The sequence below is a fragment of the Melanostigma gelatinosum genome, assembly GCF_949748355.1.
Source record: "Melanostigma gelatinosum genome assembly, chromosome: 6".
NCBI lineage: Eukaryota > Metazoa > Chordata > Actinopteri > Perciformes > Zoarcidae > Melanostigma > Melanostigma gelatinosum.
Genome location: NC_136639.1, coordinates 6333860 through 6352800, shown reverse-complemented (window position 1 = coordinate 6352800; position 18941 = coordinate 6333860). Strand labels below are relative to the sequence as shown.

The 18941-nt window shown below is 40.4% G+C and overlaps 1 protein-coding gene across 2 annotated transcripts; it reads left to right on the top strand.

Moving 5' to 3' along the window:
* Positions 1-643: 643 nt before the first annotated feature.
* jak2b (Janus kinase 2b) lies at positions 644-14331 on the top strand. Of its 2 annotated transcripts, XM_079269717.1 has the most exons (24): positions 644-1130; positions 3011-3256; positions 3892-4015; positions 4102-4219; positions 4669-4814; positions 5030-5321; positions 5578-5697; positions 5819-5976; positions 6357-6468; positions 6693-6879; positions 7124-7248; positions 7456-7590; positions 8613-8700; positions 9044-9171; positions 9421-9559; positions 9714-9865; positions 10042-10192; positions 10549-10685; positions 11158-11347; positions 11575-11696; positions 11784-11956; positions 12732-12849; positions 13172-13285; positions 13409-14331. In XM_079269717.1, exons 2-24 carry the CDS (start codon positions 3025-3027, stop codon positions 13514-13516), a joined length of 3369 nt encoding a protein of 1122 aa, XP_079125843.1. In that variant the 5' UTR covers positions 644-1130; positions 3011-3024; the 3' UTR covers positions 13517-14331. The 2 variants fall into 2 exon arrangements, with proteins under 2 accessions (XP_079125843.1, XP_079125844.1); XM_079269718.1 differs by lacking the exons at positions 12732-12849; positions 13172-13285; positions 13409-14331 and adding an exon at positions 12189-12716.
* The last annotated feature ends 4610 nt before the right edge of the window (positions 14332-18941 follow it).

The window sequence follows — 18941 nt, the reverse complement described above, 5'->3', positions numbered from 1 at the left end:
ATTATTATAACATTCAGAAATCGATAAATGTGAAGACATACAAAGGGAAGTATAGAAGAGAGGAGGTCATAATATCAAGGTTAAGGTTCGGACATACAGGACTTAACTCAACTCTGTATTTAATGGCAAAAATGGACTCAGATAAGTGCACTATTTGTAATGTTACGGAAGACGTGGAGCATGTTATCCTGAAATGTCAAAGATACAATTCAGACAGGAACATCTTGAAGCAAAAAATATGTCAGTTGGGACGGAAGTGGAGTTTGGAGGGAGTTCTGGCAGTGGACGGAGAATGGCGAGAGTGCTGCAGAGCACTGTTGCGATTTCTTAAAGAAACGGGATTAGACCGTAGGATTTAGTTGGAAAACAGTGAAGAAAAGGTTACTCTGAAACGGCACACTCCGGTACAGTAGGTGGCGGTATGCACCTATACAAGTTGGTTACGACCCGCCAATCAAATTTAAAGAAGAAGAAATTGTATTCTGTTGTTGATTATTTGGAAACTGCTAATTTGGGTATTTCTGACAGCACCTGAAGGCAGCATCGATGTAGCGGGAGAGGCTGGTTTGTTGACCGACTTCGACTGCGCAGTAGTGCAGTGCGCACACTGACAAACTAGCTACCGTCAGAGAGTTAAAGCCATTCAGTTGATAAGATGTCAACAATGTAACTCTCGTTGTACAGCTGTAAGCCACAGATATTCTGGCACACACAAAAAAAAAAGATCACTGCCTGCAGATGAATTGTGTGTCATTGGACCAGTTTGTGGCCGCGAGCAGGACGCGGTTTTTAGCTTAAGCATTAGCTTTAAGTTAGAAGATTGACAAGATAGACTGCTAAAGTTCCTCCTGGGAGTGAATGGGCTGACCACGGGTATAGTTTATGTAACGCTTGCAGGTTAGCCAGCTGAGGGCGACGAGGAAATAAGACTGACTACAAATGGATTCATGCCATAAAATCATTTGTTTATTTCGGGCTGTAGTCTGTGAAGAGATTTTTAAGAAGTGAAGCAGAAGTGTGTCACGTTAGCTGTCAAACTCTCGCCCCCGTCCTGGCTGCAGCGCTGGCCTAGGAAGCTAGCAGCAAGCTAGCTATCGCTAGCTGCACGCCTAGCTGGCTCATCTTCCAAAGTAAGTGTTTACTCTCATTAACGTCAATACTTTACTGACAGCTCTGGGTTCTCTAAGTGCACGAACGTAAACATGTAACGCTGGCTGGGTAAGTCGCTGAGATATATATTCGTAACGTATTCTCGTGATTTTAAAGGTAACTTAACGTTAGCTCACTCATATGGAGGCGGGTCTCCTGGCGTTAAGCTAATCTATTGAAGCCATAGCTAACGGCAGCACGCAATATCACGGCCTTGATGAGTCTGCGCTGCATCTAAGTCTAATATTTGTGCTGGATATGTTCAGTTTAAACGTAGATTTTTGGGGATAGCACGTACCCCTCAGGTGAGCACTGAACATGCCATGACAACAAGCAGCGTCCACACACTGTTGCATGTTTCCCTTCAGGTCATATTCACAAGACTCTAAATGCAAGATTAAAAAAATGAGATGTACCTATTTTGTGCTCCTGTAATTCAGAATATAGATGATGCATTTTTTAGCTTCCCAGGAGACAGTTGGTGTAAAGACCAGTCTAAAATGACATGAGGTGTATTATTGCCTCAGGTATATTGTTTAGCAGAAGTTAAGAGAATATCATAGGTGTCGTATCCTCTTTCTAACTTTACCTGGGAAATGTTACATGAAGCATGCTGCTGGATATTTAAGTGTTTCTTTGCTCACCGACCAATACACATATAAGTGCTGAATGGATTCGATCAGTTTTGATGAGCTATTGATAGTTTGTCACGTACCAAGTACAATGCTGACCTTTCACGATGTTCAGTTCCTCAAATGTAAGGATTTGCTGTTTCTCTCTGGTTTTTGGTTTTGTGTGTCTTGAAGCTCCTTTTTGTAGGCTGTTGCAATCCCTTTGTGGCTCCGAGACACTGACATAGTGTAGACTACACCTTCACTGGATTGGTCAAATACATAATTGATAATGACAATAATCATATTGATGTGTTGTGATTTGTTCCTAGTATGAGTCAAGGTGTATGTCATTCATTACAACACAGTATAATAACACAGTACAGTAGTATTAATGGCATGAGTATTTACCACTCCCTCAAGTCAATATTTAGAGACGGCACCTTTGGCAGCAATTACAGTCACAGCTTTGCACATCTGGATGCTACAAACACATTTATAACCACACATGCATGACTGGTGAAGTACCTGATGGATCAGAGTTGACATCTTGGTGACTTCCCCCAAAAGTGTTATTTTGCACAAAGTCCTGTAAAAAGGTGAATGGATAGTTTTTTGTTTTTTTTACAACAATAACACAATTCATGACTTCCTTGTCTTTATTATGCAACAGCAGACCTCATTTCAGTCACTTTAATTTAGTTACATTATTAATACTGAAAAAAGTATGCATGGTGGGCTGATTACATATAGAAACAAGGACAGGACCCCAGCACTATCATAGCCTGTGTGTGCTAAATTATGATCCTGGAAGAAATAGAACACCCATAATTCAGTCCTCAGTGATATAATACTGTCTTTGAGGGAAGGGGAGTACCCCTACTCTAACCAGCTAGAAGTGTGTATCGATTATTTTACATTTAAACCTAAGTAGCCTAATAAATGAGAGAATTATACATTTTAAACTTGATAAGCTGCCCTGAAAAATGTCATGCAACAGGGCTGAATTCTCAATACTCCGTTTACAGTGAAACTGTATTTCGTAACTCTCACAGAGAGCTGCCTATTTTAGAATTTAGATTTGCAAATTGTGTGACCTTCTTCCAGACAGTGGCTCCTCTGCCCTGCAGCTTTATGTGACTTTGGAATTTTGATAACGGTTCATGCAACAGTTGTAACCTAGCTGATCACACTAAAAACAAGAAGCCGTTGTTCTTTCTGCTGACATTTTAGCGCTTATCTGATTGAAGGTTTTCTGTTGTTGATGGCCTCCCTGCCAGCCATGGACGCTGTGACTGACACGTGCCCTGCGGTGCACCAAAATGGGACTGCCCATCGGGAATCTCAAAACACGAGGCCAGCTGCTGCTGCTGCTGCTGTTCTGAAGCTTCATTTCTACCACAGCAGCCAAGGAACGGCCGACCGCAGCTTCCTCAGCTACCCACCGGGGGACTATGTGGCCGAGGAGCTGTGTATGGATGCGGCCACGGCATGCAGTGAGTAATCGAACCATGCAAGACTGCATAATGCACACACACACACTCGTGTGTTTCGCTGTAACCCGGAGCATAGGTCCTGAGATGAGGTTATCAAGAGGCCACAGTGAAACCTAAAAATCGTTTGCTTGTTCAATATTCTCAATGCTTTACAGTTTGTCTAGCTTTACTGACTTTGTTCCAAGGACAACATATGGTAGTTTGGCTGTGCTTGGTGTTTTTTTGTTTGTTTTAGTTTTTTTGTTGTTGTTGCACGAGTTCAATTTAAGAGTCAATAAAAGTATGATGCAACTAACACACAGAGCAGGGCTAGACTAACCTGCATGTTGATGGAGTCGCATGATGTGTGTTTGATGATAAACCAAACTCAATTAACATTTTAGACAATCTTTCTTGACCTTTTGGTCAGCTGTGTTGGTACTTCAAACATATAGTTTTCTAGTGTGTGTCCTAAAGCATAATATACGATGTGCTCTTCTGAGTTTCCCCTACATTTACACCGTTTGTGTACAAGAAACCTTAATTTAGATCAAGCGAGTAATACACAGTATAGCTACCCTGTTCTGCTTCAGAGAATTCAATGGAGTGCAGGTTTCGAGAACATAATCTGGCGTCTCATTCTTTGTCTGCTTTAGGTATTTCACCACTGTACTGCAACCTTTTTGGTCTCTTCCGAGATCGAGACAGCTTGTGGTTTTCACCCAACCACATCTTCCAGCTTGACGAACTGGCCTCTGAAGATGTGTTTTTCAGAATAAGGTAGCATTCATTTTGTTGTTGTCTGTTTTTAATTAACTTCTTCTTCTTCTTACTTACTGCGTTTCCTTTATTGTCGTTTACCACAGGTACTACTTCCCTGGCTGGTACAGCGGCGGGGCATCCAGAGCGTATCGATATGGGGTTTCCAAAGGGTCCGAAAGCCCCGTCCTTGATGACTATGTAATGTCATACCTCTTCTCTCAGGTGAAGCACGTCAGCATACAACCACTCTCTTTATTACTTAAATGAAAGAACAATGAATCCTTTATATTTGCACTTAAGCAGCATATTCAAGAGCCTGTTAGGATTGCCCAGTATTGTAGATTAGGCATCAGAAAACAAGCACATGTTCAACTTTCAGTGTTGTCAGTATCAGCACCATATCCACCGATGCACAACAAGAAAAGAAACGCCCGTTGGTTTGGCTACTGAAGATGTACATCTTTAGAAATATACTGTTGAATATATAAATATATTTTTTAAAGATGACAAAAAGTAAAATTAGTGGTGAGTTGATTGAAGTCTACAGTCACTTCACATGTGAGCCCATGGTTGTACACATCCTCTACTTCAGCACATAGACAAACACAAGTGACAGATCCGTACAAATCTGTCAGCTGGGTTCAACTGTGATTGTGTTGCTTTCTGTGCAGTGGAGGAATGACTTTGTCAATGGCTGCGTGAAGATCCCCAACTCCCATGAAACTCAGGAAGAGTGCCTTGGTATGGCTGTACTCGATATGACGAGAACAGCCAAGGAGAGACAGATGTCCCCGCTGGACATCTACCGCACAATAAGGTACCCGTGGAAAACAAAGGCGGCTTTTCATCTCCTTCTCAAGGAATCATCGGAAATGAACACCTGCTAAGCGCTAGCGATGTAATAGTGTAACTGGGGCCACGAAAATGATATCTTATAAATAAGAATATTTACACTTTTTTTTTCTTCTTTTCTACAAAACCATTATTAAACTGATGCATAATAATGTTTTTTTCTTTCTGGCTTTCTTCTAGCTACAAGTCCTTCTTGCCAAAGGATATGAGCGCTCAGATCCAGGACTGCAACTTCTTGACACGCAAGCGAATCCGATTCCGCTTCAAGCGCTTCATCCAGCAGTTCAGTCAGTGTCGGACCACAGCCCGCGATCTCAAGCTCAAGTACCTCATCAGCATGGAGTCCCTGGAGAAGTCCTTCTACACAGAGACCTTCCAGGTCAGGGAACCATCCAGCGGACCGCTCATCATCCTGGTGGCAGCGGACAGTGGCATCCAGTGGTGTCGAGAGGAACTGAAAGATTCTCACCAGGTTGGTATCATGAGTGCTGTCAGACATGTCGCTGACTTTTAAACACTTGCAGTACCGGAGGCCTTTTGTTCCCAGAATACCCACGTAAAATACAACACGTGGATGTCTTGTTCATGGGTTGGCAGTGTTTCAGAATAAACTACACAGGCTATGTTCATTGTAATGTGGCAATACGTCAACCTATTCAACAGTATCTGTGTATTTAAAAGCGCTGGTTTGGCTGCAATAAAAGTCATATCTTATGCTGTTCGTCCAGGAGATGCAGACCCTGTGTGACTTCCCCGATGTCACTGACATCAGCATCAAACAGGCCAGCAAGGAGGGTGCCGTAGAGAGTCGGCTGGTCACCATCAACAAACAAGATGGCAAGAATCTGGTAATTTCACTTTACGCCGTCGTAACCAGGCAAAGAAACTATTTGACCAAAGCCAGTTTTAGTGAATCTGGTCCGCTATCGCAGAGACATGATGTCTAAAAGTGTATTTTGTGTATTTCAGGAGCTGGAGTTCCTCAGCCTGTCTGAAGCCCTCTCCTTTGTGTCCCTCATTGACGGCTACTATCGGCTTACTACAGACGCACATCACTACCTTTGTAAAGAAGTGGCTCCTCCTAGACTTGTGGAGGCCATCGCTTCCCATTGCCATGGCCCCATCTCGTAAGTGAACAACAAAACAAAGCTTAATAATTCATATTTTCCTACCAGCATTACCAAACATTAAAAACATCAAGTTTGAATGAAAAAGAAGAAAAACACTTGTAATGCAGAACCAAAGTTCACCAGCATGAGTTCTGCAGGGACATTTGTAGCCGTACATCAGCGGACATCTCTGCGTTGGCAGCAGAGAACATTGATACGTTTTAATACAAAATTCCGATTCAGGCAGAATACTGTACATTAGCTATACATTGCTACCACAATGGCCAAGCATTCCCCGGGTCCTCAGGACTTATCCTGGCAGGTGAAGCTGAATTTCTCTGCAGAGATGCAGGTAAATAACCCTGATGTGTCTTTTCTGCGTTGTGTTGTTGTTGCAGAATGGAAATTGCCGTCAATCGGCTTCAGAGGTGTGGAAACAAACAAGGATTGTACATTTTGAGATGTAGCCCTAAAGACTTCAACAAGTATTTTCTGACTTTCCCTGTCGAGGTGGGTAAAAGTCACCTGTGGTGGTTGCCTTGGCGTATTTCCACATGTGTATTGACAACTTGGAAGAGTCAAAATTTAAATACAGTAACAATTCTCCTGCTGTGTGTTGCTCCCCATCCAAAGAATTGAATCCAACTGGACGGTTGTAAATCAGACTCGGTGACTGAAACTCAAATTCTTTACTTCTCCACTGTCTGCCCTCCTCTTTGTGTCTGCTGCTGTAGGTGTATGATGCTGTAGATTACAAGCACTGCCAGATAACCAGGTCTGTCAGTGGGGAGTTTAACCTCAGTGGAACCAAAAGAAACTTCAACAGCTTGCAGGAGCTTCTCAGCTGCTACCAAAAGGAAACCGTGCGCTCCGACAGCTTCATTTTCCAATTCAGCAAGTGCTGTCCACCTAAATCCAAAGGTAAATATGACAGACTGGATTCTTTTGAGAGATTAGTAAACGTTAGCGAAGGCTGTGTGCGCTTCTGTCTAGTGTGCGATGTAAAAATGTAACCAATTTCAATTTCCACTGAGATGTTTCCACCGCTGACTCACATTGTCGTTTCTCCGTCGGTGTGATCGCTTTCAACTTGTCATGAACTACATATGTTGTTCCTTAAAGTTTAGTTATCAATCAGATTGTTTTCTTCTCTCTCCATCAACAGAAAAGTCCTGCCTCCTTGTGTGTAGGAGCAACAAGGGCTCCGAAGTGCCTCTCTCTCCGTCTCTACATCGACACAACATCAATCAGATGGTGTTTCACAAGATCAGGAAAGAAGATCTGGAATTTGTAAGCTATGTGTGCATGTTCAGGACTGTCTTATGTCCTCATTTGTCCAACAAGTCAATACATGAAAATGTAGCAGCATTCCCCGTTATTGTGTTGTAGCTCTAAAGTACAATCCCACCATCCTTTACTGTGCATTTTACTGACGTCATGTTCAGACTTCATTCCAACAATCACCTGTTAAGAGTGCAATGATGGTCTTCCTTTCAGATGGAGAGTCTAGGCCAAGGGACATTTACCAAGATCTTTAAAGGGGTCCGCAAGGAGCTGGTAGATTATGGACTCGCGCACCAAACAGACGTTGTCATGAAAGTCCTGGACCAAGCCCACAGGAACTACTCTGAGGTGTGTGGCTTTGTAAAGCGGCGCAGAACGTTTCGTTTGCGGGAACACTTGGTTTTCACAGTCACAGTTTTCAGAGGGCTCTGACCGCTTCTAGTGGAAAATCTCGGAACTTTTCAGAAAAGCCCTGGTGTCAGCACTTTCTTTTTTTTGACAGAAAATAACTCTTTATGGACACTAATCCTAAACCAGCCGATAGGAGCTGCAAGTGATCAGAAACTGCTTAATTTTTTCTAATTGGATGAGGAATTGTTCCTCTCTTGATTTGCAAACCTATGTGAGACAACTGCAGTTGACAGAGCTATCAGACAGTTTCTGTTCAGAGGAAGCGTGAAACAGTCACACAGTGAACTTTACTTTCATGGGAAATAATTGGCTGAGTACCGTACATTGCCGGAGTGTTTTTTTTGTCATTTTCTGTTTATATTTTGAATGGTCTGCCTCCAAGAGACGCTCAGTCGCTGCTCAACAGACAGAGAGAGCAGCGGGGAAAATCTTCTATATTTTAATTCAGTGCCTTTTTATTGGGCATCAACCTCGCGTTTACACGCGTACTGTCAAAAAATATATACCGGTACTTAAAGTGTAAATTTATTTTGTCCAGTTTGAGCATCTTATATTTTAGACTTTGCTGCTTTTCTTTCTTTGTACATTTTATGTCATTTGTAAGTTTAAAAAAAATCTATATATATTATAAAGGTTATGACAGTGATTTTTCACCATTAGATTTGTTTGCTGTAATCATTTCTCCTGTTCATTCTGGACATTAAGAAACCCCTTAACATGCTTCCAATGTGAGTGAAGGCGCACACAAACGCCTGTGTTTCAACAACTTAATCTGAAGTTGAGGCTTCAGCAGTCTGAGTTCAACAAATCAAGCAGATTTCTTCCAGTTTGTCTTTTTAATACAAATTCCCTCTGAAGAATTGTGAGCCTCTCTTTTGTTTGAAAATGAAGATGATCGCTAGTCGTGGGCGCATAAATAAATTAGTTTTCTGTCTTAACTGTCTTCTCTTGTCCTACAGTCGTTCTTTGAAGCTGCCAGCATGATGAGCCAGTTGTCCCATAAGCACCTGATACTTAACTATGGTGTGTGTGTCTGCGGAGAGGAAAGTAAGTCAGCCTTCGAGACATACTCTGAACTTATCATGCCATAAGCACTACTGTTGCTTCTTGAAAACAACAGAATGTTCTGATTCCCATTTGTTCGACAAACAATCTGAGCTTATGTCATCGTGGTCTAATGATGGAAGGAGACCTTGCGTCGCTATAATCCTGATAAAATACACAAAGTGATGCCTTTAATCAGTGGGAGATGACGCTGATATGAACCATAACCACGTCCGATTCTCAAGTGTCCTTTTGTAACACCGTTTGCAAAGAGGCTCATAAGGATGATGTGTGATTGATATGTGTTTAAGAATTGTGTTGTAATTGCAAAAATGTCCTGTTTCAGATATCATGGTGCAGGAGTATGTGAAGTTTGGTTCTCTGGACACCTACCTGAAGAAGAAGAAGAACTTGATCAACATCCTGTGGAAGCTGGAGGTGTTTAAGCAGCTGGCCTGGGCCATGAACTTCCTGGTAGGGATATGAGTGTGGTACCAGAGTTGATGTCAAGTCATTCAAAGTATTGAAGAATATCAATTTGTGGATTCATTGTTTCCTCCGTGTTGGTAAGAGGTCAGTTTGACTCACGGGATGTTAGCTCTGGTTAAAAGTCTGCTGTTGGCCGCGTACTATTTGCTTCGCGCTGACACAGCGCTGTGGAGGTAGGTCTGGCTATGTGAGACCATTAAAGACTGATTCATCTCCCCCTCTCTGAACCTGCAGGAGGAAAAGCAGCTTGTCCACGGGAATGTATGTGCTAAAAACATTCTTCTGATCAGAGAAGAAGACCGGCGGGCTGGGAACCCCCCCTTCATCAAACTGAGTGACCCTGGCATCGGCATCACTGTGCTTCCCAAAGAAAGTGAGTTTATGTCTGTAATACAGATCTTCAATCAGCAGGGGGCAGCTGTTTAACACGGTTGTGTTGGCTATGAGATTAGTGCAAAGTCAAACTGCAGTCTTGCCTGAAAGAATTGACTGACAGCGGCGGGTTGAATGTTTTTGTCTGGGATCAGTCCTGATCGAGAGGATCCCTTGGATTTCCCCCGAGTGTGTCGAGGACCCTGCCAGCCTGAGCCTGGCTGCAGACAAGTGGAGCTTTGGCACCACACTGTGGGAGATCTGCAGTGGTGGGGAGAAGCCTTTAGCGACACTGGACATCTCTAAGGTAGGGCTGGGTGGTGTGACCTAAAATACATGCTCTATCAAGGTAGTCAATAATGCGTGGTGACAATACCGTGTATGAACATAATTTATGTATTTAGACTTCTTATCCTAAGCAGAATCTGCACATTGTCCAGTATCCATCCTCTGTCCACTGTACGAACCCTTTGTGTCTCACAGAAAACCCTGTTCTACGAGGACCATCACCAGCTTCCTGCGCCAAAGTGGACCGAACTGGCGAATCTGATTACCAGCTGCATGGACTACGAACCTTCGTTCAGGCCCACATTTCGCGCCGTCATCCGTGACCTCCACAGCCTCTTCACACCAGGTTGGTTTCTATGCGCCCGATGTTGTCACCACAGGGCATCTAGGTCACCCCAGTGTGGAGTCTCAAATGTCTTCCGACGCGCACACACTGATCATAGTGTCTGCAGACGTCACGTCTTTAGCTCTGATTGGAACGAGGTGATTCATGAAGTAGGGACAGTCTTCAAGGTATTCTTCAGCATTTTGTGAAGGTTTCCTGTTAAAAGTTAGATGACAAAATAAATATCGATGTCCTCTCTTTGTGATTAATTTAGATATTGGTCCAAGGGATGATTCTCCGAGCTTGTTGATTTACTTCATTTCTGAGTTGTCGATTCATCTCTTGAGTGTGTGTGATTTTTGTCCTTGCGTCCCCAGACTATGAGTTGATCGTGGACAGTGACATCCTGCCGAACAGGACCGTGGACTCGGGCTGGTCCAATGGGGTCTTTGAGAGTCAGGAGCCGGCTCAGTTTGAAGAGCGACACCTCATATTCTTACAGCAGCTGGGCAAGGTATGAAGAAGTGTGCAATCTGTGCCTTTTAAGAGTAAATCAACCTGTTTGACACATGTGGTCATGATGGTTTTAGACTTTGACTCTTTCCTCATTAAACTACGGCTACATGATTCTGGAAGAACTGAAAAATAATGAGTTTCTTTCTGAATTGAGATTTTCTAACAGGAAATAAACTTCCATAATATTACTTGTTTTGAAATAAAGTCTTCTTCAGTGTAAGGATTCCATTGCTAAATGTTTTCAGTCTGAACTTCAAGGGGTTAATGCATTTTTAGCATGCATTTTCTCAGAGGGAATATATACCCCTATGGGTACTATAACTCTCCACTCAACACGTTCGGCTGGTGTACTGCATACACGTTTAACGGGGTGTGATTTGTTTAAATTTGACAACAATGTGAAACCAAAGTTCGAGTAAAAAAAAAAAAAAAAAAAATGACAGCTCACCTAAGTTGGTCGTCTCTTAAAGGGAAACTTTGGCAGCGTGGAGATGTGTCGATATGACCCGCTCCAGGACAACACTGGAGAGGTCGTGGCTGTGAAGAAACTCCAGCACAGCACTGCAGAGCACATACGAGACTTTGAGCGAGAGATTGAGATCCTGAAATCTCTGCAGCATGAGAACATCGTCAAGTACAAAGGTGTTTGCTACAGTGCAGGTATAGTTGACCCGTAATTAGCACCTTCTTCATCCTCCTCCAGAACTGAAATCTTTCCTTATTTGGGAGGAGCATTTTAAAATGTACAGAGACGTTTTGGCACGCCTCCTCTACACTCTTCTCTACAAGGTCTGCCACTTAAACTGCAGAGCACTGCCTGTATACTGTAGACCTTTGTGGCTGCCAGGTCCTCTGGATGACACCGTTTCTTTTTTGGCTTCTGTCAGGACGGCGGAATCTCCGTCTCGTCATGGAATATCTGCCCTTTGGAAGTTTGCGAGATTATCTGAAAAACAAGGAGAGGATCGACCACAAGACGCTTGTGCATTACACTTCACAGATCTGCAAGGTACTTATTTTTCTCCAGTTTTGTGGAGCTGCTGACCAGTGGAGCTAGAGATACAAAAACATGTGTGTTTTCTTTCTGCGTTCCCAGGGTATGGAGTACCTGGCAAGTAAGCGGTATATCCACAGAGACCTGGCGACACGAAATATCCTTGTGGAGACTGAGCTGAAGGTAAAGATCGGAGATTTCGGCCTCACCAAAATTCTGCCTCGGGACAAAGAGTACTACATGGTCAAAGAGCCGGGAGAGAGTCCCATATTTTGGTGAGATATTTGTTCTCTTCCTCGTGATGCCGCACAGAGTGCAGCTGCGGCTACTGAAAAAGTGTGGTTTTATTTAAAGTTATCCAAGGAACTTTTAACTGGTTATGAAACTGACTCCATGTAATACTGGCTGTCATTAATGACATAAGCGAACAAGACCATCGTCTGTGTGGTGATGGTGGGTGTTCTTAAAGCCTGTCATTGGCTCTGGTTCCCACGCGATATCATGCAGGTTCACCAGAAACTCCTACAGCTCAGACTCCTGCGCCCCGGCAGCAGTTGCTCCCTCTGCGGCTGCAGAACCTGGAGCTCTCTACCGGCTTCCTGGGAGACAACTGACACCGTGCTGCTGGAGGCCCAGGTCGTATTGCTGGGCCCGCTGGACGGAAGGGAGGCGGAGTCAGACTGTCGGACCCTGCTGCTGTAAAATTAGAGGTTTCTAAAGGGAGTCTGGCAGCTGCAGACCTTATCAACATGAAACGGTGGTCGGGTGGTACTCGGGGAAACACTACCACCTTTGTCCACAGGAGCTGTCAAAATCCCCACGACATGAAAGTTCCTTGTAAATTATAAGAAGTCGAAATCAGCTCTTTGTAAGGGGCTTGTTATAGCGAACACATAACTCTTGAATCTTGATCCACGTTAGGAATTCTTGAAACATTGTTTTATGTTTGCTGTGATACCTGTCCTAGTTTTGAAGACGATGTGTAAGACGATGAGCTTCCTAAGAGGAGCAGAACGGGGACAGTCAGTCACACGGTGTGCTATTTTGTAGGTATGCCCCCGAGTCGCTGACTGAGAGCAAGTTCTCTGTGGCGTCAGACGTCTGGAGCTTTGGAGTGGTGCTTTACGAGCTCTTCACCCACAGCGACAAGAACTCCAGCCCTCCGGCAGTAAGTGGCAACTCACATTCATGCACTGAACACCGCCCGTTCAACTTTATTTAAGGTCACTGCTTTTTTATTTATACTGTGGATATTTCTGATCTCAGGCCGCTGATCCAGCAGTGCAGCGTCATTCATGCATAGTGCCGACAATTAAACACAACTTCATTTGGAGAATTCCTAAATGTGCACGCTTTTTCCGCGCTACGCCGCACAAAGTAGAGCCTGTCCCTCCCTTACTGAAGTCATTTAGTAGTTTGTCATGTTGACACTGAGAACATTTCTCTTTGAATCAATCTGTCTTTGTCTTGGCTGTCACCATTCTCCTCAGGTTTTTATGTCCATGATGGGGAACGACAAGCAGGGACAGCTGATCGTCTATCACCTCATTGAGCTCCTCAAGTCAGGCAGCAGGCTGCGTCAACCTCTGGAGTGTCCCACGGAGGTAGGACCACGCACTAACCGTTTGCATCTTACCTTATGTGACACTGGTGAAACCGGTATACCAACCCGACAGGCAACTATTAACTGCAACTCAACGTGTTTTCTCCCTGTTTTATTTTCTCAGATAAATGAGATCATGGAGGAGTGCTGGGACAATGACCCCGGCTTGCGTCCGTCTTTCAAGGAGCTTGCCCTGCGCATAGACCTGTTCAGGGACAGTAAGGAGTTTTAGACCGAGAAATCACCCAAAGTGCCCTGCTCCTCTTCAACCGAGCCGCTCCTAAAATTGCTGCCCTGTTTGTGACAAAGGGACAAAGGCCAAAACACGATGAGTGCCAAGCGTGTGGCAAAAGCAGGTCGGGACTGGAAGAGTGGTGATTCAAAACTAGGATCAGCTTGAAAACTACTGCCAAGGTGCCTTTTAAGCAAGGCACTCACCCCCCCCCCCCCCCCCCCCCCCATTTCTATGGTGGAGCGGCTCAGTGGCAGCAGAACGGGAATGGATCAACTGTTGAAGGTGATGTTGGTTTGGTCAGAGGTCCTGGATAAAGTTCAAAAGAAGAGTTTGTGGAGACTAAGTAGATAATTGCCAGGCCTAAAGCTAGAGAAGCTTGTCAAGCAAGTTCTCTCTGTGTGTGTGTGTGTGTGTGTGTGTGGGTGCATGAGAGAATGTGTGCGTGCGCGTGAGAATGTGTGTGTCTGTGTACGAGGGTGTGTGTTGTGTCCTTATAAACAGCTAGCAGGGCTAGCTCTCGCCATCCTCCTTTCCCCTCACCTGAAGAGAAATTGTCTAATAGAGCCGTGTGTGTGTGTGTGTGTGTGTGTGTGTGTGTGTGTGTGTATACCCACAGTATATTGGTGTACATATGTCCAGAAAATTTTTGTAATTTTATAAAATGAAAATATAGTAAAGCACTATATTTGAACTACGAGCAAGATGTCAGTATAAATGAAGTACATACAAAGGTGATTTAAAAATCTGTTATGGTTTTATGTTTTTATTGTGAGAGGTGGTGTGAAAATTAAAGAACAGTTTAATTCAATTGATCTGTTCAGCAAAATCTTGTGGTCTTTGAAAGTCATTATTTCCACACTATAAATGAAATGTGCTTTTCAAACAGCACATTTGTAAACAGCTGAGTTTTGAGGGGAAAACATTTGAACCTTTTCAATCCATGCCGGCACTGACTATATGTGCTGACTGCAGCTCATTATGTAACTGCAGTAATGGAGACCATGGGTTTAAGGGGGCACAGGGGGGGTTTCCACCAAATGTCTTAATGTCACTTTTAAAATGCAATTTGGTTTGCAGACAGTTGAGTAGTCGAACTTCTAAATAATACAGTAAATGTAGCAATAAATATAATGTATCCATTCAGTCAAAGTTATTATATGACTTGTTTTGACTTTTAAACTTTATTTGAAAGTCTACATTTTGACCCACAATGATTTTTATTCTGTTTTTCCTGGTGGAAATTGGCTTCCACTTGTTTTGCAGATTCAAGCTGCCAAAAATAATCAAGCTCGAAATAATGCTCGAGGAAAAAGCACAGCCCCAGCTACAAAAATATACTTCTATATATTTTTTCACTAAATATTAATTCGCTCACTCTCCCTTGTGTGGAACTTTATTGAGTCACATACTCGGGCATTTGTGGTCATTCATTTAGGTGTCTGCCTCGTTTCATCAGCGGCGTTTGTCGCCCTGGTCGACTGCCTAGTTCAAGTTCGCACAGGCAGGTGTTACCTCTGAGTGACGGTATTGTTTGCAGGTTAAAACACTCTTACAGTATTTTTTTAAATAGTTTTAATCGGCAGAAAATAGAAAAAGGTTTTAACCAGAGAAACACTTTGGTGTGGAATGATTTAAGTTGTTTAGTTGGTCATGGTAAATATATATGTATCATGCAGCAGACATGCTGACACGCAATACTGTCCCATCCACCGACTCTGACTGTTACTGTTACGCAAAAAGGACGAAATAGTGTGTTTCTTGAGGACTGTTTTCATAAACTGTTTTGATGTGCTTGTGAGTATTTACAGCAGCAGGACAGTGTTTATGGGATAGAATATGAATGTTAAATTACCACGTCGCACGTCACCCAGTGCAACAGTGTGGCTCGTTGATGTGTTTTTAATAAAGTGTGGATCACCGTGGATTTGTTGACAATAAGAAATCTACAGAATATCAACAGACTGGTCCTGTAACTTGCCACAGTGAGGAGCCATCATCTCATAACTCTGCCGTCATAACTCAAGTGTTGGCTTTCCATGTTGCTGGTGTGTTGGCACCCAATATACATTTTCACAAAAATGTCACGTCATAAGGTCATGGTATAGTACGTCTCAAAAAAGTCATTAAAAATAGTATTTGTCGTCATAGAAAATGTCCAAATATAGTATGTTCATAACACAGTCTTTGATAACCTCACATTCCGTAAAAGGTTTGTCATGTTTAGCAATTACCACGGCCACTCCGCAGCTTACTTTGATGATGTTTTCATGTGAAAGGGGCCGCTGCTGTGTGGCCAAGTTATCTTGGAGTTGCTTCACTTTTCTTGCACAGACGCTCTCTGATAGCTTGTTGTAGCATTAGCACGTTTGGTCTCGTAGTGTCTCTTTACATTATATTCCTTAAACAAGGCAACAGTCTCATGACAAATTAGGGAGACACAGTTGTTTCGGTTTTCGGTGAAACAAATATTGCGATCTCCACCTCTCCTGGAAGCGGCGGCCCTCATTATCGACTTTCCTTTTTTTACTTGCCGTAGCCATGACAGTTCAAGGGTCAGAGCCAATTTCAAACAGCCAGACAGTTACAGAGTGGTGCTGCCACCATGAGGTAAAAATAGGAATTGCATGTTGAATTTGTATGATTTATTCATTCCGTTTTGACTGTGCTGGCGGGCCATAAATAATGCATTTTAAGACAGAAGGCGCGGCCCGTATAAAATCTGACCTCGGGCCGTGATTGGCCCGAGGGCCGGACTTTGGACATGCCTGATCTACAGCATACCTTCAGGGCTCTGAGGTCTCACATTTGTGTCATAGCCTGGAGTACTTTTGTAACAGTTGATACAGTTGAGTATCTTCAAAAAGTAACTAAAAAAGTAACTTTTTTCCAAAGTAACTAAAAAAGTAACTTTTTTCCAAAGTAACTAAAAAAGTAACTTTTTTCCAAAGTAACTAAAAAAGTAACTTTTTTTCCAAAGTAACTAAAAAAGTAACTTTTTCCAAAGTAACTAAAAAAGTAACTTGTTTTACAAAGTAACTAAAAAAGTAACTTGTTTTACAAAGTAACTAAAAAAGTAACTTGTTTTACAAAGTAACTAAAAAAGTAACTTGTTTTACAAAGTAACTAAAAAAGTAACTTTTTTTACAAAGTAACTAAAAAAGTAACTTTTTTACAAAGAAACTAAAAAGTAACTTTTTTTCCAAAGTAACTAAAAAAGTAACTTTTTTTCCAAAGTAACTAAAAAAGTAACTTTTTTTCCAAAGTAACTAAAAAAGTAACTTTTTTTCCAAAGTAACTAAAAAAGTAACTTTTTTTCCAAAGTAACTAAAAAAGTAACTTTTTTTCCAAAGTAACTAAAAAAGTAACTTTTTTTCCAAAGTAACTAAAAAATTAACTTTTTTTCCAAAGTAACTAAAAAAGTAACTTTTTTTCCAAAGTAACTAAAAAAGTAACTTTTTTACAAAGTAACTAAAAAAGTAACTTGTTTTACAAAGTAACTAAAAAAGTAACTTGTTTTACAAAGTAACTAAAAAAGTAACTTGTTTTACAAAGTAACAAAAAAAGTAACTTGTTTTACAAAGTAACTAAAAAAGTAACTTTGAGAATATAGTAACTAAAAAAGTAACTGAGAATATAGTAACTAAAAAAGAAACTTTTTACAAAGTAACTAAAAAAGTAACTTTTTTTCCAAAGTAACTAAAAAAGTAACTTTTTTTCCAAAGTAACTAAAAAAGTAACTTTTTTTCCAAAGTAACTAAAAAAGTAACTTTTTTTCCAAAGTAACTAAAAAAGTAACTTTTTTTCCAAAGTAACTAAAAAAGTAACTTTTTTTCCAAAGTAACTAAAAAAGTAACTTTCTTTCCAAAGTAACTAAAAAGTAACTTTCTTTCCAAAGTAACTAAAAAAGTAACTTTTTTTCCAAAGTAACTAAAAAAGTAACTTTTTTTCCAAAGTAACTAAAAAAGTAACTTTTTTTCCAAAGTAACTAAAAAAGTAACTTTTTTCCAAAGTAACTAAAAAAGTAACTTTTTTTCCAAAGTAACTAAAAAAGTAACTTTTTTTCCAAAGTAACGAAAAAAGTAACTTTTTTCCAAAGTAACTAAAAAAGTAACTTTTTTTCCAAAGTAACTAAAAAAGTAACTTTTTTTCCAAAGTAACTAAAAAAGTAACTTTTTTTCCAAAGTAACTAAAAAAGTAACTTTTTTCCAAAGTAACTAAAAAAGTAACTTTTTTTCCAAAGTAACTAAAAAAGTAACTTTTTTCCAAAGTAACTAAAAAAGTAACTTTTTTTCCAAAGTAACTAAAAAAGTAACTTTTTTTCCAAAGTAACTAAAAAAGTAACTTTTTTTCCAAAGTAACTAAAAAAGTAACTTTTTTTCCAAAGTAACTAAAAAAGTAACTTTTTTTCCAAAGTAACTAAAAAAGTAACTTTTTTTCCAAAGTAACTAAAAAAGTAACTTTTTTTCCAAAGTAACTAAAAAAGTAACTTTTTTCCAAAGTAACTAAAAAAGTAACTTGTTTTACAAAGTAACTAAAAAAGTAACTTGTTTTACAAAGTAACTAAAAAAGTAACTTTTTTTCCAAAGTAACTAAAAAGGTAACTCGTTTTACAAAGTAACTAAAGAAGTAACTTGTTTTACAAAGTAACTAAAAAAGTAACTTTTTTTCCAAAGTAACTAAAAAAGTAACTTTTTTCCAAAGTAACTAAAAAAGTAACTTGTTTTACAAAGTAACTAAAAAAGTAACTTTTTTTCCAAAGTAACTAAAAAGGTAACTTGTTTTACAAAGTAACTAAAAAAGTAACTTGTTTTACAAAGTAACTAAAAAAGTAACTTGTTTTACAAAGTAACTAAAAAAGTAACTTTTTTAACAAAGTAACTAAAAAAGTAACTTTGAGAATATAGTAACTAAAAAAGTAACTGAGAATATAGTAACTAAAAAAGAAACTTTTTACAAAGTAACTAAAAAAGTAACTTTTTTTACAAAGTAACTTTTTTTACAAAGTAACTAAAAAAGTAACTTTTTTTTACAAAGTAACTAAAAAAGTAACTTTTTTACAAAGAAACTAAAAAGTAACTTTTTTACAAAGTAACTTGAAAAATAAAGTAACTAAAAAAATATGCTATAAATATATTTTTTTCACATACTTATCTGACTTTTTATGATGTCTTTTTGACATACAAACTCTTCAACTGTTATTTGGCTGTAATTTATAGATTCTTTGTTTATTGTATTTGTATGTTATGGTGCAATTAATGAGCTACTAGAAAATTACCTTTTAATGACATACCATAGTCTGTTTATGTATTTCTTGTTGCATATTACGCTATGACGTTTTAATAAATTCAAATGAAATAAGACCTCTTTGACAACCTTTTCATGACATTTCAGACTTTTTTTTATCACATGCAACACTTCACAC

Excerpts from the sequence above, each read along its gene's own strand:
- jak2b (XM_079269717.1), top strand. The coding sequence starts at position 3,025 with ATGGCCTCCCTGCCAGCCATGGACGCTGTGACTGACACGTGCCCTGCG. Across the intron at positions 4,220-4,668 it reads TGTCATACCTCTTCTCTCAG|TGGAGGAATGACTTTGTCAA; the intron begins GTGAAGCACGTC and ends CTTTCTGTGCAG. Across the intron at positions 11,348-11,574 it reads AGGTGTTTGCTACAGTGCAG|GACGGCGGAATCTCCGTCTC; the intron begins GTATAGTTGACC and ends GGCTTCTGTCAG.